Genomic DNA, 27,149 nt, shown 5'->3' with positions numbered 1-27,149 from the left:
TTCGAGGGCTTATGCCGCCTTCCAACCTGTAGCATAGTTTGTCAACTTCAGGGGAGGGGAGGGGAGGGGAGCCACCAGCTGGCAACTGTGGACTTTTGCTACTTATATGAAGCTAGCACAGTTTATCTGCCTGGGGAAGAAGAGAGTGGTCCTGGCAAAATACTTTGACAAGCAGGGAGAGCAACCTGACCATTAAGCAAAGTGAGGCAGCCAGTTTGGAGATCTCATGAAATCCACAGTTATCTTTGGGGAAGGATGATGGCTTAGTGGTAAAACACATACTCTGCATGCAAAACATCTCATTAGTTAGAACTGTGGAACTCCCTCCTGCAGGAGGCAGTGATGGCCATCAAGTTAAATGGCTTTAAGGACAAATTCATGGAGGAGACATCCATGCAGCCATACTTCTGAATACCAGGGAGAGGGTTGTTCTCATGCTTAGGTCCTGCTTGTGCATTTCCCACAAGCATCTGGTTGGCCCCCGTGAGAACAGGATGCTGGACTAGATGGCCATTGGCCTGATCCAGCAGGCTCTTCTTAAGTTCTTACATTTGTATCTTCAGACAAGGTGAGGAAAGATCCCTACTTCAGACCCTGCATAGCCACTGCCTTTTGCAGTTAGACAGTCTTGAGCTGGACAGAGCAGGGGTCTGACTTTGTATCAGGCACCTTCCCATATTCCTTTTCAAATGAAGATAAACGCTAGAAGATTCAAGAGAGTCCAAAGGTCTTCTTCAACACCACACATAGTTAAACTCTGGAATTTGGTACAGAAGTTGGGATGGACACCAGCTTGGCTGGTTTTAAAAGGCATCTCGTCAGAACATCATGGGGTGATTTGTGCTCATGAAGGAAATTAACCCCTTCCTTTATGTCTGGCTCCTACAACATCTTGTTCCCAGAGACATGAAAGAAGAAAGAGCCAAATTCAAGCACGGATAGTCTGACATGAAGAGGTCACCATCACGATTGCTGCTGTTGTGTCATTAGTTTTAATGAATTGCAGCAGACCTTTAAAGAACACACAGTGCAGTTGGCCCTGGTCCTTATAAAGACACAACCATAGGAGTTTGTACAGAGCATTGCAAGAGGCTGGATCACGACCCGTGGGAAAGTCAAAGTGGTGATGTGCGCAGGAGTTAAGGTCACACAGCATCCAGCCGAGGAAGGTGGCTGCTGCTAGACTGGAATGAGTCAAATGTTAGATGGAAGATGCCACATCAAAACACCCTACTTCAAGTGAGATAATGTGCCTTGATGTGTTCTCCAGAGATAATTTAAAGAGATAATGTAATGTATTTGAGAATTTGTACCATATGCTCTGTCTGTTGCTGCCAGAGAGGAGTGAGGGCTGCATAGCTGTACAGCTGTACTTTTTGATGGAGAGGCAAAAATGTGAGCTTCCCCAGAGGAGAGTGAAACAAGATGAAGGGAAGCTGGCTGGCTGGCGGCCCTCCGAGGACCAGGGTACATATGCCCAAGTCTCGAGGCCTTGGACCTCAAATTTGTCTAAGTTCCCTCTCACACCCCAAGAAGCTTAAGGCAGCATGCATGGCCCACCCTCCTGCACCATGTCATCTTGACAACAACCCTGCACAAGGCATTAGGCCTCCCATTTTATGGACTTGTGAGTTTCCCTCATGGTCACATTCTGTGGGTCTATTTCCACATTTATCTGTGGGATGTGCTGGCTTCTGTGCATCGTTAGCCCCCACCCTGGCTGGATCACATGTTCCCTTCCCCATGCTGATGCCCTCCAAGTATCCTCTGGTGCCACCACAGGTAGAGTATTGGGAACAGCTCTGGTCACCTTGACGCAAAAAGGATATTATGGAGTTGGAAAAGGTTCAGAAAAGGCTGACCAAAATGATCAAAGGAATGGAGTGACTCCCCTATGAGGAAAGGCTGGAGCATTTGGGCTTTTCAGTTCAGAGCAAAGGCATGTAGAAAGTGGCATGTAGAAAATGGAAAGAGAAATCTTTTTCTCCTCTCATAACACTAGAATACATGGACATCTGTCTCAAGACAGAGAAAAGGAAGTCCTTCTAAAAGAAGGGACTACTTAATGCAGCACATAATTAATCTATGGAACTTGGTCCTATAAGAGGCCAACTTCGATGGCTTTAAATGAGGACCGGCAAAATTCATAGAGGAGATTACGCATTAAGCAAAATAAGAAAGTGCTTAGGGCATCAAGGGAAGGGGGCACCACAGAAATTTTCTATTGCCAGAATTTTAACGTTAATGGTCACAAATTGCTCAGCTGGGTGTTCATCTTCTCAGTTGAAGTACCGTATTTTTCGTCCTATAAGGCGCACCGGCCCATAGGACGCACATCGGGTTTTTTTTTGGGGGGGGGGGAATGAATAATAAAAAAGGTCTTGATCCATCCCTGCTCTGCCTCCACAGTCAGAGGCAGTAATGCTGGAGGGGAGAGGGCTGCTTTTGTGCTCAGCTCCCACTTGTGGGCTTCCCATGGGCATCTGGCTAGCCACTGTGAGAACACGATGCTGAACGACATGGACCATTGGCCTCATCCAGCAGGCCCGTCTTATGCTCTTAAGTTTTTAACCTGGTGTCCTCCAGATCTTCTTGAACTCCAACTCCCATCAGTCCCAATCAGCATGGCCAATACTCAAGAGTGGTGAGACCTGGGCCTCCCCAAATGGACTCCAGGTGTGAGACGGCTGCCATTTAAGGGGCCGGCTCCTTCTCTGGAGCCTGACCATTCTGAGTCTAGCTGAGCCAGTCCAAGTTCATTGTCTTCTCACTAGGTGGCAGCCTCAGGCATGCCATCCACATGCTACCAACCTGCCATACAGGGTCGTTGTAAGGACTACTGAACCTAAGAAGCACTTTGTGGAATAAAGGAGAACACTGTTGGGAAGTGGGTGCTGGTGATATGAATGTTATTTCAGTGACATGATAGGGAGGTGCCACATAGGACCAGTGTCAGTCTACTCTGACTGGCAACAGCACTTCCGGACCTCAGCTCTATAAATGTGTTCCCGATAATGCTGTTGGGGATTGAACCTGGGACATTCCAGATGCACAGTTGTGCTCTGACACTGAGTGCCAGCTCCTCCCTTAACTTGGTTCCATTTCCCAGCTCTCCTTAAGCAGGGGTTGTCTAAGGCAAGGATAAGCAAACATCCATGTTGCATTACCTAAGACTTACCCATCCCTCTTGAGAACTACAGTGCTCATGACCCACCAGTGGACACTGTGAATTTACAAAGTAGATGTGCTTATTTAGGATCCAGTAAGGCTAATCTGTCTCCTTTAATGATCCTGACAGCGCACTCATGCTTAACAACTTTTTCTCCATACAAAACAAGTCTTTTGCACACACACACACCCAATTCCTCCCTTTTAAGTTCAAGCTAGATCTAATGGGAGAATGCAAAAACATCCTTAAGCCAAACAGAATTTTTGTAGTGAGCAATCTGCACCAAAGCAAATGACATACAACAGTAATTAACGAAGATTACACAGCAATTAGGGTGATTACGCTTATGCTAGTCAAAATAATTTATGCAATAATATCTGTACTTAAATTGAAGCACAGTGCATGTCCAGAGACAAAAGGAGATGAGCCATGATTCTGCATGGGGTGGGGACAGGATGTAATGACAATGTGCAGAAAGAGAGGGGGGAGAGGAAGTGTCACTCGGTTGAGCAGAGAAACATTTCCCCCTTCAATATAACATAGCTCCAATAGAAAGCAAGAATTCTTTCAGCTCTGGAGGCCTCAAGGATGCATTTATTTGAAATCAGCATAAACTCCCCTTGCCTCTGAAGTCCCTGGCTCTGTGCCCCTCTCCTTATCTCTGCCCGTTTCCACTCTCATTTCTCCCCTTCCTTTCTTTACTGCTCCCTGGCCTAGGCTTCCTTCAGGGGGCGGATTTCTCCATTCCCCACTTCTTACTTTCTGAGGACAAGAGCAGCGTAGCCATCAGCAACTAGAAGGATAGAGCTCCCTCCCAGAGGAACCAGGGGTGGCCACCAGCTTGGATGGCTTTAAAAGAGGATTGGGCTGTTTTGTGGAGGGTCAGACTACTGGCCATGTTGGCCAAGCTCTGCCTCCATAGTTGGAGGCAGAAATGCTTCCCAGTCCCAATGGGTGGAAACCCTGGGAGAAGGGAGTGGACTTGTGCTAGATTCCTGCATGTCCGTTTCCTGTGGGCATTTGGGTGGCCTCTGAGAACAGGATGCTGGACTCGATGGGCCACTGGTCTGATCCTGCAGGCTCTTCTTAAGTGACCTTTTACATGCTGCCACCTGCCAGCCCACCCAACCTTCTGTGTCACAATGGCAGTTCAGCCAGCTACCCCAGGGTCTCCATCAACCCCTCTCACGGCATCCTGTGAGGCAAAAGTGGGGAACCTTTCCTGGCCAGTGGGCCAGATAGTCATCTCCCCTCCCCTTGGTGGACCAAACTTGACATCAGGGTAGCCTCAGATGATACTGTGCTTCAAAGCGCAGAGCTGGGCTAATTGAAAGCCCTTTGGAGACAGCTTTGTGCCTTGATCAAGGAGGGGGAATCCATTTCAATTCAGTGGAAACCATGTCTCCCTCTCCACATTGCTCCTTAAATCTTCAATTTCAGAGGTTTAAAGGAGCAGCAGAAGGCAGCTTCCAAAGGGATTTGCAAGCACACTGACACCTCCCCGCCTCCCCTGCTGCTCCTTTAAACCTTTTAAAGCAAGTATCCCACAGAGGAGCTGCAGAAAGAATGTAGTTGGTCAAAGAAGCAGTGGACTCAAAAAAGTTGAAAATCTCGGGTCCACACTGACTGGCAGGAGCTCTCCAGGGTTTCAGACGGAGCCTGTCCTACCCCTACCTGGAGATGCCAAGGATTGAATCTAGGACCATCTACATGCAAGGCAGATACTCTGCCACTGAGCTACGGTCCTTCCTTGACAGGGGTTAGGGAAGCCTGTTATAAGGGGAGAGCTTCAAACCACAGGTGGTCCACAAACTAATTCACCAGGAAGAGAAGCTGTTTCTTCAAAGAAGAGCTGCCAAGCTGTAGTGTCTCCCCCCTTTCGCCACAGTGCCTCCCTCCATCCCTCCCTCCCTCCCTCTTCTGCCTCCCTATCAGATGAATCCACTAGCTAGCATCTACCTGGCAGCCCTCCTGTGCTACCTTGTTATGAGGGAGCTCTGCAGGGTGGAGAGAAATGCAGTGAGCTCCATTTCATTGTTGCATCACAGTTTCACCCCAGCCACCCACGGATTTCAGGTGGAAGGATCGGATGGGCTCTGCAGGCATAATTCATTCCTTCTCTCCCACGAGGCTTTTCAAAAGGGTATCCAGATACCACTGCTGAATACACAGCTTCACCATTCCAGCTTCTCGGAGCAGCACAACACTGCCTTCTCCCCTTCGGGGGCTTCCTACACCATCTGCCCAGCCACTCCTTGTCGCTCTTAGCAACTACTTGGAGATATTTCCAAGCACAGACCCTAGGAAGGCAGCTACTGAGGCACAGATTGGGGCAAACTGAAGTTTTCAGGGTGTATGGGGGGGACTCCTGTCTGACCTGGAATCTTGTGCTTGCAAGAGAAGTGGGGAGCTTAAAGCCAGCCAGGAACCTGGACCAGGAAAGGAGCTGTCCAAGGGAGCTGTCCATGGTAGCCCTAACTCAGCCCACTGAAATGTTGGGTAGGCAACCTGGGGTCCTCCAGATGTTTCTGGTCTCCAACTTACATCATTTCTGACTATTGTCTATGCTGGTTGGGGCTGGTTGAAATTCGAGCCCAACTACAGCTAAACAACCAGCAGAACAAACCTATCCATCTTCTGGCAGGCCTTGTGGCTTCACCTTACCTAGCCCTTACCTGAGCACTGGAGGGGCCATGATGAGAGGTGGCGATGCTTCTGATTATCAGTTGCTGGAATCCACAAGAGGGGAGAGTGCTGCTCTTGTGCTCAGGTCCTGCCTGTGGGTCAGCCCCTGTGAGAACGGGATACTGAACTAGATGAGCCATTGACCTGATCCACCAGGGTTCTTCTTGTGTTCTGTCTCACCTTGTGGGGCCCAAGGTGTGGGGCCCAGGGAATGGATGCTGCATGATGTTAGGCATGTAGCTCACTTTCTAATGGTGGCTTCTGTCTGGGTTCACCACTCTCTTCGTTGGGTCCCAGAGGTGATCAAGGGAAGCAGGCTCTTGTCACAAGGGGTACAGATGGCTGCTGTGCTCAAGGGTGTGTGTGTGTGTGTGTGTGTGTGTGCGCGCGCGTACCTCTCATAGTTTGTTTGTGTTGGTCTGAAGCAAACAGCCTGCCTTTGAGAGGTTTTTGAGAGATTACTTGTGAGCAGCAAAGAAGAGCATCTTTCTCTTTGCTTAGTGAAGTCTCCAGCTAGCTCTGAGAATACTATCATTGACAAGCTGAGTGGGGAGGAGTAGACCCACTCATCCTCCTGTTCTGCCTTGGATCTGATGAGGCCTGAAATGGTTACTAAGGCAACAGAGGTGTAAAGGAGTCTGCAATGCATGCTTTGATGGGCAGAAGATGCACTGCACACACATGCCTTGCCCAGGCTCCAGAGCATGTGGAGTCCTGACATGACTGAACCTCTTGTCTGCAGCAAGATGGAAGTGGCCTGGACACCTCTTGCAGAAACTCAGTGCCTATGATCACAACTGCTGGCACAGAAGGCAGGCGTTCTTCTTATGGGCGTTCCAAAAGTATTTCTCATTCTAGGCTGTTGCAAGGATCATGCCTGAGATGAGAGAAGTCCGTAGGAGGCCTTATACCCATTTCCACACTCAGGAGACTATTTTTTGGGTGCTGGCTTTCAGCTAATCCTCTTCAACGGCTCTTTATAATAGCATCACTGAGTCTGCTTAGCATTTGATGCTGGGCATGCTTTATGCATATGTGAGATGCAGCAGAAGTCATTCTCTAACTGCACCCCATAGATGCCCTCCTCCCAGGTTGCTCCACATATACCCTGACAAGCATGGTGGGATTTTTGAGCAAGGGAGTCTCTGGAGCATGCTCCAAATGCAAATATGACACCTGCACATCCAAGGATTGCAGCTCATCCATTTCTGCATGATAAAGAACTGCATGGCTTTTTAAGCCCACATCTGAAGGAGGAGGAGGAGGAGGAGGAGGAGGAAGTTCATAGAATCATAGAATCATAGAGTTGGAAGAGACCACAAGGGCCATCGAGTCCAACCCCCTGCCAAGCAGGAAACACCATCAGAGCACTCCTGACATATGGTTGTCAAGCCTCTGCTTAAAGACCTCCAAAGAAGGAGACTCCACCACACTCCTTGGCAGCAAATTCCACTGTCAAACAGCTCTTACTGTCAGGAAGTTCTTCCTAATGTTTAGGTGGAATCTTCTTTCTTGTAGTTTGGAACCACTGCTCCATGTCCGCTTCTCTGGAGCAGCAGAAAACAACCTTTCTCCCTCCTCTATGTGACATCCTTTTATATATTTGAACATGGCTATCATATCACCCCTTAACCTCCTCTTCTCCAGGCTAAACATGCCCAGCTCCCTTAGCCGTTCTTCATAAGGCATCATTTCCAGGCCTTTGACCATTTTGTTTGCCCTCCTCTGGACACGTTCCAGTTTGTCCGTGTCCTTCTTGAACTGTGGTGCCCAGAACTGGACACAGTACTCCAGGTGAGGTCTGACCAGAGCAGAATACAGTGGCACTATTACTTCCCTTGATCTAGATGCTATACTCTTATTGATGCAGCCCAGAATTGCATTGGCTTTTTTAGCTGCCGCGTCACACTGTTGGCTCATGTCAAGTTTGTGGTCAACCAAGACTCCTAGATCCTTTTCACATGTACTGCTCTCAAGCCAGGTGTCACCCATCTTGTATTTGTACCTCTCATTTTTTTTTGCCCAAGTGCAATACTTTACATTTCTCCCTGTTAAAATTCATCTTGTTTCTTTTGGCCCAGTTCTCTAATCTGTCAAGGTCATTTTGAAGTGTGATCCTGTCCTCTGGGGTGTTAGCCCAGTGGTGTAAACAGGAACGGTTTGGATTCTTAGATCATGGACCTAGTGGTGGGAGGAAAAAATCCTTAAATAAGAGACACGGGGGAATGATTAATGGACTTCAATGTCTGTACACTAATGCGCAAAGCATGGGTAATAAACAAGATGAGCTTGAGCTCTTGGTACAGCAAACTAAATATGACATAATAGGCATCACTGAAACCTGGTGGGATAAGTCCCACGACTGGAATGTAACAATGGAGGGATACAATCTATTTCAGAGAAACAGACCAGACAAGAAAGGAGGAGGAGTGGCGTTATATGTCAGGGATGTGTATACCTGTGAAGGGATCCAAGATTTAGAATCTCAAAACCAAAGTGAGAGCATTTGGGTAAAAATTAAGGGAGAAAAGAATAACAGGGACCTCATTGTGGGAGTTTACTATAGATCCCCAAGCCAAACGGAGGACATAGATGATGCCTTCCTGGAACAGATGGCCAAGCATGCAAAAGGAAGGGAGATAGTAGTAATGGGGGACTTCAATTACCCGGATATTTGCTGGATGTCAAACTCAGCCAAGAGCATAAGGTCAAACAGATTCCTCACTGGCCTTGCAGAAAACTTCGTTGTCCAGAAAGTGGGAGAAGCAACAAGAGGAACAGCCATTTTAGACCTGGTCCTAACCAATGTTGATGACCTGGTTAGTGGGGTAGAAGTGGAAGGATCATTAGGCGCGAGTGATCATGCTCTTCTGAAGTTTACTATACAGCGGAAAGGAGCAGCCAAGCATACTAGGACTCAATTTCTTGACTTTAAGAATGCCGACTTCATAAAACTTAGGGACGTGCTGAGTGAGATCTCATGGACAGTAATACTAAAAGGAAAGGGAGTTCATGATGGCTGGGAGTTTGTTAAGAGGGAGATAGTAAAAGCACAACTTCAGGCAATACCAATGAGAAGGAAACATGGAAGGTGCCTAAAGAAGCCAGGGTGGCTATCTAAAGAACTTTTAACTGAGTTAAGTTTAAAAAGGATGTGTACAAAAAATGGAAAAGGGAGGAAACCACCAAAGAGGAATTCAAACAAATAGCCAGCACGTGTAGACACAAAGTCAGAAAAGCTAAAGCACAGAATGAACTCAGGCTTGCTAGAGAGGTTAAAAGCAACAAAAAAGGCTTTTATGGGTATGTTCGTAGCAAAAGTAAGAAGAAAGAAACAGTGGGGTCCCTCAGAGGAGAAGATGGTGAAATGCAAACAGGGGACACAGAAAGGGCTGAACTCCTCAATGCCTTCTTTGCCTCAGTCTTCTGCAATAAAGAAAACAATGCCAGACCTGAAGAATTTGGAGCAAATGATTCAGCAGAGGAAACACAGCCCAGAATAACTAAGGAGATAGTACAAGAATACTTGGCTAGATTAGATGTATTCAAGTCTCCAGGGCCAGATGAACTGCATCCAAGAGTATTAAAAGAACTGGCAGATGTGATCTCAGAACCACTGGCAGTCATCTCTGAGAATTCCTGGAGAACAGGCGAAGTCCCGGTAGACTGGAGGAGGGCAAATGTTGTCCCTATTTTCAAAAAGGGGAAAAGAGAGGACCCAAATAATTACCGCCCAGTCAGTCTGACATCAATACCAGGGAAGATTCTGGAGCAGATCATTAAGCAAACAGTCTGTGAGCACCTAGAAAGGAATGCTGTGATCACCAATAGTCAGCATGGATTTCTGAAAAATAAGTCATGTCAGACTAACCTGATCTCGTTTTTTGACAGAATTACAACCCTAGCAGATGAAGGGAATGCAGTGGATGTAGCCTACCTTGATTTCAGCAAGGCATTTGACAAGGTGCCCCATGATATTCTTGTAAAGAAGCTGGTAAAATGCGGTCTTGACTATGCTACCACTCAGTGGATTTGTAACTGGCTGACTGACTGAACCCAAAGGGTGCTCATCAATGGTTCCTCTTCATCCTGGAGAAGAGTGACTAGTGGGGTGCCACAGGGTTCTGTCTTGGGCCCGGTCTTATTCAACATCTTTATTAACGACTTGGATGATGGACTCAAGGGCATCCTGATCAAATTTGCAGATGACACCAAACTGGGAGGGGTGGCTAACACCCCAGAGGACAGGATCACACTTCAAAACGACCTTGACAGATTAGAGAACTGGGCCAAAACAAACAAGATGAATTTTAACAGGGAGAAATGTAAAGTATTGCACTTGGGCAAAAAAAATGAGAGGCACAAATACAAGATGGGTGACACCTGGCTTGAGAGCAGTACATGTGAAAAGGATCTAGGAGTCTTGGTTGACCACAAACTTGACATGAGCCAACAGTGTGACGCGGCAGCTAAAAAAGCCAATGCAATTCTGGGCTGCATCAATAGGAGTATTGCATCTAGATCAAGGGAAGTAATAGTGCCGCTGTATTCTGCTCTGGTCAGACCTCACCTGGAGTACTGTGTCCAGTTCTGGGCACCACAGTTCAAGAAGGACACGGACAAACTGGAACGTGTCCAGAGGAGGGCAACCAAAATGGTCAAAGGCCTGGAAACGATGCCTTATGAGGAACGGCTAAGGGAGCTGGGCATGTTTAGCCTGGAGAAGAGGAGGTTAAGGGGTGATATGATAGCCATGTTCAAATATATAAAAGGATGTCACATAGAGGAGGGAGAAAGGTTGTTTTCTGCTGCTCCAGAGAAGCGGATACGGAGCAATGGTTCCAAACTACAAGAAAGAAGATTCCACCTAAACATTAGGAAGAACTTCCTGACAGTAAGAGCTGTTTGACAGTGGAATTTGCTGCCAAGGAGTGTGGTGGAGTCTCCTTCTTTGGAGGTCTTTATGCAGAGGCTTGACAACCATATGTCAGGAGTGCTCTGATGGTGTTTCCTGCTTGGCAGGGGGTTGGACTCGATGGCCCTTGTGGTCTCTTCCAACTCTATGATTCTATGATTTGCGAAGCCAGCTGTTCACTTCCACTATTTTTCCCTCTCTCCCTGGGCCACGTCGTTCAACTGGGAGTACAGATGAGATGACAATTTGTGCATTTAATTGCTTCAGTTTCCTGCCCAGAGCCTCGTAGTCTCTTTTGATCTTCTGGAGGCTATTGCTTGCAGTGTCATTGGTTCCCACATGAACCAAGAGGAAGGGGTATTTGTCAGTGGGTTTTATGATTCCTTGCAGTCATTCAGTTACATCTTGGATCTTAGCCCCGGGGAGACAACACACTTCCCGAGACATCTTGTCAGGCCCACAGATCACTGCTTCTGTTCTCCTCAGTAGGGAATCCCCTATCACCACTACACGCCTCCTCTTAGGTCTGGTCGGTGTTCTTCCATGAGCTGTCCGTTCCAAGGTCGGCTGCACTTTCCCTGAGGACTGACTTTGCTGCTCGTCTTCATATACCTGATTGACTGTAATGAGGGAGAGATCCTCAAATGGAGTCTGCTCTTCGTCTTCCATGCTAGGGGAGAGGACCTCAAAGCGATTGTGTATTTCTAAACAATCAGAGCGAACCCTGGGCCTCCTACTTCTTTGAGTCACGTTTCTCCATATATCTGGCTCCTGTGTTGGTGAACTAGCCTCCTTCTCAGGGGAGTCCCCTGTCTCCTCCTTGGTGGAGACGGTGTGCTCTGTTGCTTCCAAGAAGAGCTCCAGCTCTCTGATTCTTTGGAGCGTAGCTACACGTTCCTCCAGTTGCTGGACTTTGTCTTCTAAGAGGGCAATCAACATGCAATTGCTGCAGGTAAAGCTTCCTGCAACCTTTGGCAAGATGGCAAACATTGCGCAGGAACCGCAGGTGACTGCAGCTGTTCCCTCACTCTCCATCTTGAGAGCGTGTCGTTGGGGGTGACTACAGCGGTCCTCCATCATCCACCAAGTAATTTCAGCTTAATAACTGCTTTTGCAGTAACTTCCACTGCATGACAATGGGCTTCCCTGGTTTATGTGTTGCATGTGCAAAGATGGAAATAAATCTAGGTTTCCTTGCCTACAAGACATGAGCAGTGTGTGCAGATGGTCAAAGAGCTGGTGGAGCCTGGCAGGAAGAACTAACCACGAAGCCCCAACACAACCACAAAACCCATGGGGGGGCCTTTGCCCATTTGGCCTTCCTCAGCCCAGGGGTGAGATCTTTCTTCCCCCACCCACAACCGTGACCCTTAATCTGTTCCAGCATTCCCCAGCCTGGTGCCCTGCAGATGTGTTGGACTGCAACTCTCATCTGATGGGTGTTGTAGTCCAAAACATACACTGAGCAGCAAGGGGACAAGGGTAGATCTGATTCTGGATGTGCACAGACTGGGGGTGGTGGGACTTTAAGCTGTAAAGCAGCTTCCAGGGCTTTCAATCCTTGGCATGAGATCTTGGTTGTATGAAGCTATAGAGGCGGAGGGATTTCTACAGTGCCATGGTCATTTTGGGGAGATCAAACCTAGCAATTTGGAGATTTGCTTCCCAGAACTACTTTGTATTTTTTAAAAAAATGTAACGTTTAAACCTTTCTGCTCAGCACCGGTCTTAATATTCCAAGGATGCTACTGCTTCTGCCTCCCACTCAAACAGAAATTATGTAGCACCGCTTGGTAACTGACCAAATTTGGGTGTGTAGCGCCATCACTGAGGGCTAGTGAGGGCATTTTAAGCAAAGGTGGTTCATTTGACACTCCTGGTGAAAATCGAAGGCATCGTTTGGCACTTTGAGAAAAAAATGTTCATGAAAATCAGAGCATAGGTTTGGTTCAGCCACATCCACTTCTAGACAGTGAGCTCAGAACTTTCGTACATTTAACTTATGTACATTCAGTTTTCTGTATGTGGCAAAAAATAAGAAAAATTAAAAAGAAGGCAGAAAAGGAGCAGGATTCTGGGAAATATGACTTTGGCAATCCCACCTGCCATTGAACCCAATGGGTTTTGACTATACATGATGTTGGCTTTAGTCATGATCCCTGGAAGCTGCTGGCCTGCTGTACTGTACATTTCTCCACTAGCCCAGAAAAGACTAGCCACCCACTCAAAACGTGTGCTGTGGGTTAGTTTAAAGAAAGGTAAGTTATGCCTTTCCTCCCTGAAGGATAGAGAAGGTACCTAGCATAGTGTCTGAACAAACAAAGAACAGGAAAGGAATGACAGGCTGATTTCATGATATGACAGGACATTTCTTGAAATGGCCAGGTGGGTATGTCCTGATTTGGCCCAGACTGCTCCAGAAATGCATCTTGCACAGTCATTAGGGTGGGGGTGGGGAGAGAGCATGCATCACTAGAGATGGGAGTGCAGGGGATTTGTTCAGCTCATATTTTAATTAGCAATTTTTTAAAACAACACTAAAAATATAGCCCTCCTTAGAAATTTGCACTTCTCCCAGTTTGACAGTGCAGTTCTCTAACCAAAAATTGTGCAAAAATGTGTGGATTAGGGGAAAGTGTGTCTGAAAATGCATGTATTCATGAAGGTAACCTTTTATTTTGTTTATGGGGGAATTACATGTGGAAATGTGTGTGTTCAAGGAAATGGCTTACAAAAATGTGTGTATTAGGGAAATGTGCATATTCAGCATTGGGTGGGTAGCTGTGAGGGACCCACAGCTCTGGCTTTCTCAGAAGGTGTGGAGTTGGAGCAGGTACACCAGACAAGCTCATTCAGAGAAATTGCAGGGGGAAGGGATTGGGGTCACATTTTGGCTTATAGCCTCTCCCACCCCCTTACAACTTGGGTGAGTCCAGGGGACCCTGCTGGCTTTGGGCACAGTCAAACTCTGTGCGTTTTACTCAGCCCTGGTAAAGACTGGGTTCGTTTTCATCGTTGGGTGCTTCTTGCCACTATGGTGCCCAAGAAATGCCTCTTGTTTGCTGTGCATCCAGAGGGGAATTTCCCCATCTGTTTGCTTATTCTGCCCTTTGCTGAGCCAGATCCGTTTCCGTGTGTGTGTGTGTGTGTGTGTGTGTCTTTATGTTGTCTCAAGAGGTTTCCGCATGTAAATTTCCTTCCAGGTCAACCCTGCTGGGTCTCAATGTGCCCAGCATTGTCTGTGAGATTGCAGGGTGGCATAAGGTTGCTATGGCAACTACATCTCTTCTCCTTAGCTAGAAGTGTTGATTACTGTCAAGGCTAAATCTTGAACAACTGTATTTCTGGATAGAGGCTCCTCTCCAAAGCAGCAAAGTGCTTGTTCTGGGGAATGGGGGAATGGTTTCAGAGCATCTCCCATATTAAAAAGATGACACAAAGGAGAGGATAGGCCAGCCCACTTTCCTGCAAACACAGAAGATTGATTCTTTTATGGGGGGGGGCATGTTTTGGATTTAGCAAGAGGCAAAAGGCAGCAAAAATGTCCTTGTCAACAAAGGCCTTGGCCCAAACCTCTCTCAATGTGCAGAATTTGCAGGAGGAAATCCTCATCTCCTTACGCAGCTCAGCTGACCATAGGAGCCAATTCCTAGGGGCCGTGGGGGCTTTGGCACCAACAATAAAATATTTGAGGGGGCTGGGTCCCCACAAAGTTGATGGGCATTCCCATTCAAATGGTGTGTGTGCACTGCGTCATGTGGTTGATTATGCAGGGTGGGGCTTACCTCCCCCCCCCCAATATTTTATTCAAGTTGGCACCCCTGCAGCTGACTGAACCTCCCCAATCGCCTCTGCCTTGCCTAAAGGTGTACTGTCTCCAGAAATTTTGAAGCAATGGTGTGGGGGGGGGGATACATTTTATCCTTTGTTTGGGGGGAAATGGAAATTGTCCTAAACATTGAAAAAATGCAATACTTTGTAAAAGTACTCCTTACCTATTGAAAGTCACATTGTTACTTGTTATATTTTCCCTGTTTAGGGAAGCTTTTAATATTTCATGAATTAGTACATTTTAATGTTTTGTTGGAAGCTGCCCAGAGTGACTGAGGAAACCCAGCCAGATGGGCAGGCTATAAAAAAATAAAATATTATTTATAGCCCGCCCATCTGGCTGGGTTTCCTCACTCATTTTATTTTGTTCAACATTCTAAATATTCCATAATATCTAATATTTCAAGATCCCACCCAAACAACAGTTTTTCAAAGGGGAAGCCCAAAAAACATGGGGGGGGATGAGAAAGTGGTTTTCCCCCTGAAATTTCATACCCACCCCCACACGGGGCCTTGACCTCTCTAGCCTGGCCTCATGTGGGAGAGAGATTCCCTGGGTATTCAGAGTCTCATGTATGCGCTGTGTGGACCTTTGGGCACATCAAGTATCAGGAAATGCTCCCTGTAAGATTCCAAGCCAGCCAGCACCCTAAATACCTCCAGCATACCGTTGAATGCTGAGAAGATTTCCACACACCCCAACCATACTTAGAATCATGGAATTGTAGAGTTGCAGAGACCTGGGGGTCATCTAGTCTAATCACCTGCAATACAAGAATCCTGTCCACAGCCATGGGCATAGTCAGGATTTATTGGGGAGGCAGGCTTTATGTTAGCGGGGGGCAGCACCGAGTCATCTGTGATGCAATTGGTCAGATAGGTATTTGCCCCCCAGGCTACATCCATGTCCACAGATGTCCCTGGGTGTGCTCAAACCACCAGCTTTCTGGTTAGCAGCCAGACAGACTGAAACAATTTGAGAAGAAGGGACAGAGACGTCAGCTTGTTTTAGTTTCTCTCAGTATTTCCAATCTGAAGTTCAGTTTGTCATATTTTTGCATCAGGTTGCATAAAAAAAAGATGGCCAGAAAGAGAAAAATTTCCATACAAATAAAATAACAAAGAAGCACTAAAATCAGATGCAACATAAGACTCATCAAGAGAAGATGCAACAGTTACACAATTTTTCATAAATCTGAGGGGTTCACATACAGAATTGGCAAGTGGAAGGAAGGAATTGCTTCCTAATTACTAGCAGTCTGTTGCAATTTTTTTTTAAAAGTCCTCTTGAAATTTGTTGTATGTTGTATGTTGTATGCAATTTTAACTAATACATGTATACATGGAAGCAGGTTATCCTAATACAATTCATTTTTTATGTAACTTCCACTAATATATCCAGTTTTATACACATTTGTGTACAAGCTACGTATAGGGGGCAGGAGAATTGCATCTGAAAATTCAGAGAGTTGGGAATTTTGAAGCCTAGTCATGTTTTGGTTCACATACTGCTTCAGGAAGAGCAAGTCAGCAAACCAAACCCAATATCTTCCCCATCTCTGCCCACAAATGTCTGTCATCTTCTTCCATGAGTTCTGCAGGATGCTCCTGTTTCCATTCACTTTCTGAGGCTTCTCTGAGTTGGTCACTGACTTGGTCACAAACCCCTTGACAGATGGTCAGTGTTTTACCTTCTTGTTGGTTTTGTGAGGCATGGGGGCCGCTGCCTGCAAGGCCCTTTCCGCCTGGCCTAGGAAGCAAGGCCCAGACTCACCAGCCCTACTGAAGAGGCTCCTCATGAGGCCGGAGGAACATTGCCCAGCTATTGTTTTAATATGCTTTAAGGTTTTTTTAAAAAATATAAAGCGGTAAAGAATTTGAAAAAAAAATTTGCTTAGCTGGGTGTGTTTTTTTAGAATACAATATTCCTTGAGACTTGAAAAGGAGGCACATTTTTAATAAATAAAATGCCCACAGGGGACAGGAGGCTTTTTCTCCAACTCTGGCACTCTTTTTCATAGCTATTCTAATTGAAGATTAAGATTAAGGCAGGATATAAATATGTCAAATAAATAATTCAGCCATTTGTGATTAGCTTAATGATGTTAGAAATTACTTTCTACAACACAAGGAACAAACTGCAGACACCAAGAGCCATTTCCAATGTAAATATTAAATTTAAATATTAGGCTTCCTCTGAGAATTCTGTACATGTACTTGGATTGTGAGGATTCAAAGCACTGAAAGCATTCAGAGGTAGGATAGCCTCACCAAATGTAGCACTCAGCTATCAACCATGGTGCCGTTTGTTCAATGGTTTTTCATGTTCATCTCGGGTTCCCTCCCGTCTGGGCCGCAGCCACTACCAGAGAGTAAAGCCCGCTGGCAGCACTGCAGGGCTGTTGTGTTGCAGTTGGACAAAGGAAGGGGTGGGAGAGGCTCCTTTCAGCATATCCCCTTCAACCAGCCGAAGGGTCTCTGCCAGAGGCCAATGGAGGGTGTGGTCACAGGGAAAAGTAGGTGGATCAGTGCATGTAACGCAGAGCTCTGTGCAGCGAGACACCTTCTGTCCACACAAAAGCTGGAGGGTTTTGTGGAGACCCCACTCACACCTCTCTCCTTCCAGGCAAGCAAGTTCAAGGACACATCCCAGTGAGTCAAAGGTTCTGGAGGTGGATGCACCGCACAGCTGGGGAGGAGGCATGTGCCCTGCACAGTGGGCACCACTAAGCAAGAGTCCTGGAGGCTGGATAGACAGGCTGTGAAGGCTGAGGCTCCCCACTCCTGGGGCAGGCATGCCATTCTCAGATTGGATGTGGGGCAGCCATCAGGAGTGTGGCGGAATTTGGAGAGATTGGAGAGATAGTAGCCAGAATTGACAGGACAGTCTTAGCCTCAGCCATCTCACTTCTAGCATCAGAAATAAATGGGTTTTCAGAGAGTGTGTGTGAGAGAAATTTTCAGTTGCTGGATAAAAGGAGGTATTGCCAAATCTTTTTAAAAAGTTTATCTCAAAGTAAAATTCTATTATATGACCAAGTGATACAAAAGGGGTAGTGTTCATGACTTGCAAATCTCAAGGTATTTTGACGGACACCAACTTGGACAACCGTAGAATCATAGAATAACAGAACTTTAAAGTTGGAAGGGACCCCCAAGGGCCATCTAGTCCAACCCCCTGCAATGCAGGAATCACAGCTAAAGAATCCCTGACAGGTGGCCATCCAACCTTTGCCTAGAAACCTCCGAGAAAGGAGAGTCCACCACCTTCCAAGGGCGTCTGTCGAACAACCTCTACCATCAGAAAGTTCATCCTCGTGTTTAGTTGGAATTTCTTTCCTTGTAATGTGAATCCATTGGTTCAGGTTGTTTATAAAAACTCTGAACAACAGGCCCAGGGCAGGACTTGCTACTTTTTTCCAGGATAATGAGGAACCGCTACTAGTGAGTACTCTTTGGGTTCGGTCAGTCAACCAGGAACAAATCCACCCAACAGCTGCCTCATCCACCCTGCATTTTGCTAGCTTCTCCACAAGAATATCATGGGGGACTTTGTCAAAAGCCTTCAGGAAATCGAGATACAAGGTGCTGGACTAGATGAGGCGCTTTTGGCCTGATCCTGCTGCCGGGCTGTTCTGATGCTCAGCATCAAAGTCTTACAAGAGGAACAGATATCAATGGGCTGCTGAGACCTTTCAAAAAGGTTGTCAGAAGGGGGGGTGGAGTATTTATGTAAAAAGTATAGAAAATATTAATAGCTACAATGAATATGTGAAACAAAGCTGGGAAAGGGAAGGTATGAACAAAATGACAGAAAAAGATTGGCTTATAATAACACACAAAACACAAAATAACTGGCTGTTGTCGCCTTCAGGAGAATTGTTATTTTTTTGTACCTGAAGTGTCCAATTCAAAAGAGGAAGGGGAACATTTGCTGGGGGCATGCATCACTTATGAGTATCCCCAAATAATGAGTTATATCGGGGTGATATACAGAGTCAGATTGCACTGCTGCTGTTGAGGATGATCAGGACTTCCTGATGCCCAACCTTCTGAGTCTCTCTGTTGCCTCAGTTTCCCTTTAAAGTTATTTGTTTCCCCTTTTCTTTTTTGAGAAACCAAACCCAACTGACAGTTTTCTGGGAAGGTAGGAATAATTCTGAAGAAATCTTTCAGGAAAAACTGGAGTTTGTACAATTCTGAAACAGTTATACCCAGGTGGTGGAAGATTTCGAGCCTTTCAGGACTCTTCCCAGCCCAAACTCTTTTCGGTGCTCCTTGAGCAGTTTTTTGTCTGCCTTGAGTGTGTCCTTGAATAATGTTTGATTGTTTATAAGAGATTGTTTAAACCACCAACTTGTTTGAAAAAAAATATATTATGGGGGTGTGCAGTGCGTTTTTCTGAGATTGCTCAAGGGTATGTAGTACCAGGACCTCTCCAGCCCTCAAAAGTTTAAAGTGTGACAGTTACGGTAACAACTTAATGGAGAGTACCGGCACCTTTTTTCCTAAAAGAACAAAAGCACTGAGTAAAATCATTTACATATCATAGAATCATAAAACGCAGAACACATCACCAGCACTTAATCAAATTAATTCTCTAAAAAAACACTTGGCAAAACCAGGATTTTGTGCCCACTTTCCACGGGAACATTGTGGAAATGGCTAGCACTGCTTGGTTCATGTAGAAACTAAATTTATATGTCTCTTGGATGGAGGTGCAGGGAATGTCTTGCTGTGCTTAAAAACCTCTGGTTTTTGCATGCTTCCAATATCACCTACTGCATGAGATACATCTGCTGCCCGCCCACTGCTTGCCATTGGCCCCACCCACTTTTGCCCTCCAGCCCTGCACATCACCAACACGTGGCTCCTGGGAGGAGCTAAAACCCTTGGGCTGACAAGGGCTCCACTCCACCCCTGGTCTATGGACCTTTTAAAAATCTAATATGAAAGGTTAAATTGGGACACTATCCATAGGAATCAATTACTGTATTTGCATTCCTGTATGCTTTTCTTGAAATCATAGGGTTGGATTCAGACTTACGTAACTCAGAGTAGACCTACTGAAATCAGTAGGCCTTAAGTTACCGGACTAAGTCTGGATCACTCCATAGTGAATTTGTAAATGTGATATGAAGCCATTCAATAAAGACTTCTTTTCTTTTTTAGTTTTAAAAATAAATTATGGATGTTGAAGTCTGTTGTCCCATGTAATGCTTTGCTCAGTGGCTGTTGTTTCACCTTTTGTCCCAGGATAAACAAGGATCAAGAAACAAGCCAGCAGCTGTCTCCCTTAGGTGCAGAACGAAGGGGATATGGAAGGAGTGCAGGGGGTGCTGATTTTGGCAAAGCTAATCAAAGCCCTTCCTTTGGTACCCAAAGACCAGATTATGGGAAACCCATTTCAAATGAGGAGTTTTTCACTCTCCAAAAGTTAGGAGCTGTGTCTCCATCCATTACGATGTCCTCTCCAGCAGTGGCAGAAGAGATGTTATCAAGTCCTTTGTCCCCTTCTGTGCTCAAAAGGGTGTCCCCTTCAGCAGAAGACAAGTTGTCACGCTCCTCCTCTGCACTTTCTGAATATGTTGAAGAGCTGCGAAGAAAAAGACTGAAGGACAAAGAGCCAGGGAACTTAGTGTTAGATGATGCCTCCTCTTTGCCTATTTACCAAACAACAGGAGCCTCATCCCTTAGAAGATGCAAGACTTTGAAGGATGATGAAGATCTCCCAGTAACTCTGGAGGGAATTGGTGAAAGTTCTCGAGCTGGCCTGGTCCGCTCCTCTAGTTTGAGGAGCATATCATCTGAGAGCATGGCACGGCCAAACCTCTCCCCAGCTCTGAAAAGGGTCTCCAAGTTTGGGTCCTATGACTCTCTCATTCAGAACATAGATGACACCTACTCAAAGCTCAGCTCCCCAGCCCTGGGTGGAGAAATGTTCAGCACTTTGCGACTTAAACCATGGAGAAGTTGCCTGGAGGCATCCCTGGAAGAAACGACAGACACAGATCTAGGAAAAGAACCTCTAGTCTTTCAGAACAGAAGATTTGGTGATGTTTCAAGTGAGGGAAAGGAAACTGATCCACTCTCTTGGAAAATACCAACTCTGAGCTATGAGAGGAAAACGAATGATGACTCAGATGACTTCCTTCCAGCTGTCCGGAAAGGCCAGTCAACCAGCAGCCTGGCCAGAGGTCCCAAAGAGAGGAGAGAAGGCCAGAGGCCCATGAGTGTCCGTTTTGAAGACCAAGTCTTGCCCAACCACTCTTTCCTCTCTGAGATAAAGGCCACTTTATCACCAAGTCCAAAACCCCAAGAGGACCCTGGAAACCTCTCTGACTCGTCTTCCTCTTCTGGCTCAGTTGTATCTTTCAAAAGTGCTGACAGCATCAAGAGTCGGCCAAGGATCCAGAGGTTGGAAGGGGAAGGATGCGTTGGGAAAAGAAGCCCAGAGGGCGCAAAAGATGACTGGCGGTCTGAAGCCGAGGGGAAGGAAGATGATGTAAACAGTATCATGATGAAATACCTAGGAAAAGACTAAGGTAAAGTGCTGGCATCTTTCATTTCATTTTTTTCATTTCACTTTTAATTTCTTTCTATATTACTATACACAAGGCAGTTGTGTATAGTAATATACTATACACAAGGCAGAGCAATATATAAGGAACACACCTTATAATAATCTGATCCAATACAAAAAGCCACAGTAAAACATAACTTTAAAATAGAATGACTTATATCAAATAAAGTAATATTCAACAATCTGTTAGAATAGTACACAATAAAATTAACTCTCAAACCACCAGCAAATAATAATTAAACAGAAATTCACTCTTAACCATTACAATAAATGATTACTAAACTATGATAAATAAAAATGACTGCAAGTCACAATGCATAAAATACCACAATGCATAAAATAGCACAAATTGAGCAACAAAGACCCACAAAACTATTTCCTCCTTTCCCCTTCCCAGCTGCTGCTTCTGCTGTTCTTACAGTCCTGCCCTAGGAGAGGCTACTTGCTCAGCTGGGCTTGGTTGAGGTTGGGGAGGCCAGGCTCTTTCTCCCTTCTTTGCACTTCCTCACTGAGGAAGCAGACTTCTACTGGATTACTTTAGAGTCTTTCTATAGGTTTTCTTTTTGTAGACTTTTCCAAACAACTTCCAGCCAGGAGCCCTCTGGACAGCAGGTTTGCATTCCTCTGTCCTTTTAGTAAAGGAGAGATGAGTGGATTCTGGACACCAGTTTTCCTTCTAATAAGTGTTGACTTGTGCCAATACCAATATTGGTGCAACTATTGTGCGCTGCTCTGGTTCACCAGAAGTGGCTTAGTCATGCTGGCCACATGACCCAGAAGCTGTACGCCGGCTCCCTTGGCCAATAAAGCGAGATGAGCGCCGCAACCCCAGAGTCGGTCACGACTGGACTTAATGGTCAGGGGTCCCTTTACCTTTACCTTTTACCAAATATCTCCAGGTCCTTCATACTTAGGCAGGGGTTCATGTGCCCAATTGCATTCTTTACAGAGTGATTTTCTTGGCCTGCACCATCTGTGCAGCAAGGGGGCAATGGCTGCATCCACACGATGCCATTATTCAAAGCACCTTCTTCCTTTCCAAGAATTATGGGCACTGTAATTTACCCCTGACATAGCTGCAATTCCCACAACCACACAACAAACTACAGTGCCTGGGATTCTTTCATAGAAAGAATGTGTTTTGAATGAGTGTGTACCCAGCCATAGTCTCAGTATTTTCTCCACAACTCCACAGCCAGAGTATTTTCTAAGAAGTGTTGCAAGATCTTCTGGTTTGGCCTGAATTTTTTAATGTTAATGAAGCTGAACATTTGAAGATTAAGACAGGGAAAAGAAAGTACTTATTCACACGGTATATAGTTAAACTAGGAAACTCCCTCCCATATGAGGCTGTGATGTCTCCCAACCTAGATGGCTTTAAAAGAGGATTGGACAAATGGATGGAGGAGGAGAGGACTATTGAAGGTCACAAAGGAGTCTATGCTCTTCCTCCACAGTTGAAGGCAGCGATGTTTCTGACTGCCGGTTGCTGGGGCCCCCAGGGTGGGAAAGGGCTCTTTTGCCTATGAAAAGAGGATGTTGGGCCACATGGGCCCCCACTGGCCTGATCCAGCGGGCTCTACTTATGTTCTTATACTTTTATACTTTTTGTGTGGATGCAGTTCCATGGGAAGTTTTGACTTCGTTTCAAAATTTGCATTTTTATAGCTCTTCCCTGCACGCCCAAAGACTGGGGTGGGGGTGGCCATATAAGTCAATGTGCACATAAATAGAAGTACAGTACTCTTCTGTACACACAAAGCTTTATATGGGAAAGCAAGCTCTAGAGGTGTCGCATCACACACATTGGAGTTGGTTTGTTTTTTTGCTCAGAGTGTCCACCAGCTCCAAATGTTTCCATTTCTTGGTCATGTCTGCCATGAGGATTTATTTCTCCAACTTCGGTTGGAGCTCCATTTCCCAGATGGATGGACACCCCACTGCTGCAGTTAAGTGCTTAAAACACATTAGAAAACATTTTGCGAGGAGGCTGCCTTTGGAGGACATTTTCACAGGTCCTGCTGTGATCAAAACTGCTGAAGCAACACCAGGCAGCTTGGATGTGTTAATAAAACATTTCTTTATAGGAAACACCGTCTACATAACTGAAAGAGCCGTGTTTGTGTGTGTGTGACTTTTGTTTGAAGTCAGTTGCAGGGAACTGGGGTTTTAGTGGGGAGGAGATGGAAACTTACTCTCATCCCTGGAATCTGTTGCCCCAAAAGTGTAAAGATGGAAAGGGCAGCCCAAAGCAGTTGTAGAGGGATTTTTCTTTTTTTAAAAATGCAAAACAAAATATACAAGTGAAGTTGGAATGTACATTTTACAATGTCCCCCACCCCCTTACTACGGTGCTTCTGATCCTTGTTACAGAAGCTCTGAAGAATCTACAAATATGGGGGGGGGCAGAACAGCAGGTCTTATGAGTGAGATAGCAACAATACAGCACACAAAGCTGGCTTTACGCAGTCATTCAAACCCACCAGCTACTGTAAGCTCCCTCCATTCTAGTCTGGACAATGCAGCCCCTGTGTCCTTTGCATTCACCCCGGATGAAATGTGAAAAGCAAGGCAACTGGAGTGGGTATCTTTAAAATAGTTTCAGCCACCCGCCTCCATAGCATTTTGGAACTGGGTGGGACCTTAGGAGGTCATCCAGCTCAACCCGCTTGACAGATGGCTGCTTGGCCTCTGCTTAAATGCATGTGAAGGTTCTTACTCTGCCAAGAAACTCCTCCTGTTAGCAAGTTTTCCTCATGCCTAGAAGAAATCAGCTTCCTTGCTGCAATTTCCACTCAGAACAAGCCTGCTCCCTCCTCCTTGTGACAGCCCTTCATATACTTAAGGCCATCTGCCATTGGCTCACACACTCTCCAGCTGCTCATACTATTAAGCAACCTGCACAGCTCTTTCATGGGACTTGGTTTCCAGACTCTCCACCTTCCTGGCATCCCACCTCTTGATACATCTGGGTTGGTCACTGTTCTTCTTGAAATGTGATGCCCAAAACTTGACAGGACAGGACTATGACTGCTAGTGATCTGGCCACTATGTCAAAATCATTGCTGGCTGGGGCTGATGTCAAAAACATCTGGAGGGCACCTGGTTGGTGAAGCTGGCATCCACTTTGCTGAGATGAGATGATTTGTTCCATCTGCCATGCTTTAATATTCCTAATATCAATTGTAGTTTCCTCTCCTTAGCTTGCTGGCAGATGAGCTCATTAAGAGCCAGTTAAGAAATTAAATCTGAGCAGCTCAGATTTTCGCAAATGTTTTCATTTAAATGCAAGTTGTGTGATGTTTACAGGGGACCTGAGATGGCTTTGAACATTTGGCTTTTCTTGTGGAAGCACACATCTTGGTAAGTTCACCTATGATGATGATTACAACATTAGAGCTGAATCCCAATGAAGGTGGGAGATCAGATTTTCAAAATGAGATGGACAGAAACAGGGAGGAAACTGAGTCTTTAAATTAGAAAGTGGTGCTGGCAAATGTGAATAAATTTCAATTCAGTATTTCTGGTATCTACATTCCCCCCTCCCTCCCCCTCTCCTTCCCCTCTCCAGGAGCCAAGCTTTTGTCTGAATCATCACCATCCAGGCATCCTTGTCGGTTCCAGGCTCTGGCTTCCCCACCTGCTTTGGAGGCACCTGAGTTTCCTAACCCAACAAGGCACAACAACACATGTGTATGTAAGAGAAGCGGGCTGTGCTCTCTCTTTGATTTATACAAAATAAAACATTTTGCTTCTTGCATCTGAGTTTTTCCTCCTCCCTCTTTCCTGTCTGTGCTCAAGATGGCTTCAGGGAACCCTTCATGCTCTGATAAATCCTATTGGGATTAGGAAGAGCCAACCATGGACATGACGTAATAGAAACCTAGGCAACTGCATTATACTGAGTCGGGCCACTGGTCCCTCTAGCTCAGTATTGCCCACACTGACTGTCAGCAGCTGTGCAAGGTGCCAGGCAGGGTTCTTGCCCAGCTCTTCCTGGAAATGCTGGAGATTGAACCTGGGAGCTTCTGCAGGTAAAGCAGATGTTCTGCCAGTGAGCGACAGACCTGCATCACCAGCCAGTGCCCGCTACTGGAGCGGGTGGCGCTGTGGTCTAAACCACTGAGCTTCTGGGGCTTGCTGATCAGAAAGTCAGCAGTGCAAGTCCGTGCAATGGGGTGAGCTCCTGTTGCTCTGTCCCAGATCCTGCCAACCTAGCAGTTTGAAAACATGCCAGTGCAAGTAGATAAATAGGTTTCCATGCTCTCTGGCACTCGTCAATGTGTCTCATTGCGCCAGAAGCACTTTAGTCATGCTGGCCACATGACCCAGAAAGCTGTTTGTGGACAAATGCTGGCTCCCTCGGGCTGAAGCGAGATGAGTTTGACTGGGCCTAACTGTCCTGAGGTCCTTTACCTTCTTTACCGACTGTCAGGGGCCCCAGAGAAATGCCCTTCCTATTCAGCGGGGCTTAGATCTACCTTACAGAGGAATCTTTCTGGTCGGAGTAGGGCAGGTCGGGATGGGGGTTGGGAGCTGGTTGGTTTCTCATAACAGAATGAAGAATGCCTGTACCTTTTGCCCCATATTTCAGGTCTTGCAACTGCTAGAAACCTACGTGTTTTTTAAAAATAAAAGCTCGTAATCAGAGGGTTATTGTTGATGGATGCTCATGAAAGAAATATGGCAGTTAAGGGTGGGAGGGATGAAGGTGGTGGTGGCAGGGGGGGGGGCAAGTGGCCAGAGAATGAAGGACTGGAGGAGTTCAAATACAGGAAGAAGATGGCAGAAGGGCTGCAGCTCACCTGCTTTACCTGCAGAAGGGCACAGGTGAGATCCTTGGGCTGTCATCTTCAGGCATGGCTGGGAGAGGCCCCCTGCCTGAAACCTTTGGAGAGCTGCTGCCAGTCAGTGTTGATAATACTGAGTTAGATGGTTTTATTCAGTATAATGCTGCTTCCTCATTGGACCATCCTGATTTGTAGTCCTGCTGAAATGTTGCAACCTGTGTGTGTGTTTCATTGCTTATTGTGGCATTATAACACATACACACACACACACAAGTGTGTTTGTCAGTAGATCAATCCATCACCCTGACTCGCTGGAGAATTCTGCTTCCCTTTCTTTTGCTTTTTCTCTCTGCAGAAGAACAATTGCCTGCTGATCCCATACACATCAGGCCAGAATATTGCTCCAGTTGGATTGAGTAAGAAAATACATTGCAGCAGGGAGAGGCTTCCAGAAGCTCAGCTTGGCAGAACTGGCAGGGGTGGGGTGGAGGGTGGGATGGACGGATCCATCTTGCAGTGAAGGGTTTGCTGATGGCAGGGCTGCAGCAATTCTGCTGGCATTAGAGCAGCAGCAAAAGCATACCTGGGATTTCTCAAGAAGCTCACTAAATCCAGAGCACTGAGAAAAGCAGGGCATCTGTTCAGGCCCACCTTTGCTGCTGTTCCAATTCCAGGGACCAGTGGAGAGGCATCCTTTAGTTGAGCTTATGGGGCTGTTTTCAGGACTGAGGTTGTGGATGCCCTAAAGCATTTCCCCTGGAAGCAAGACACCAGCAGCTGGAGCAAAAGCAAGAATCAGGCCAGGCCACAAACAGTGACAGCAGCAGTCCCTGTGACACTTGTTTTCAGAAGGACATATGGGCATTATGCAGATTAGGACTTTGCTGTACATCACTTGAGCAATTGGCTGAATAGTCTATTCATGGACAAGGACACAGAATGCATCATCTGATAATATGATGATTGTATTCTTAAACCTACAGCCTGAGTGAAACATATTTTTGAATAAGCAGGAGATACTATTATTCTTATTATTTACATAGGCAGTGTATACAGGCCTACTCACAAGAAACTTACAGAATTAACCGTTCCATTACAAACTGAATGATCCCTGCTTTTGCACTTCTAAAACAATCATATACACTGAGACTCAGAAGAAGGTCTCTTTGTGTTCAG

General features: G+C 46.1%; 1 protein-coding gene across 2 annotated transcripts in view; it reads left to right on the top strand.

Annotated features, from left to right (window-relative positions):
* MYO18B (myosin XVIIIB) overlaps positions 1 to 24,941 on the top strand; it is a 275,393-nt gene extending 250,452 nt beyond the window's left edge. For both annotated transcript variants that reach the window (XM_081842590.1, XM_081842591.1), the window contains 2 exons: positions 19,857 to 21,145; positions 24,755 to 24,941. In XM_081842590.1, the coding sequence (XP_081698716.1) occupies positions 19,857 to 21,144 (1,288 nt within the window). In that variant the 3' untranslated portion in view covers position 21,145; positions 24,755 to 24,941. The remainder of the gene's footprint in view (positions 1 to 19,856; positions 21,146 to 24,754) is intronic.
* Positions 24,942 to 27,149: the final 2,208 nt, after the last annotated feature.

This window comes from Podarcis erhardii, assembly GCF_964252035.2.
Source record: "Podarcis erhardii genome assembly, chromosome: 15".
Classification (NCBI taxonomy): domain Eukaryota; kingdom Metazoa; phylum Chordata; class Lepidosauria; order Squamata; family Lacertidae; genus Podarcis; species Podarcis erhardii.
This window is presented reverse-complemented; position numbering and strand designations above follow the sequence as displayed.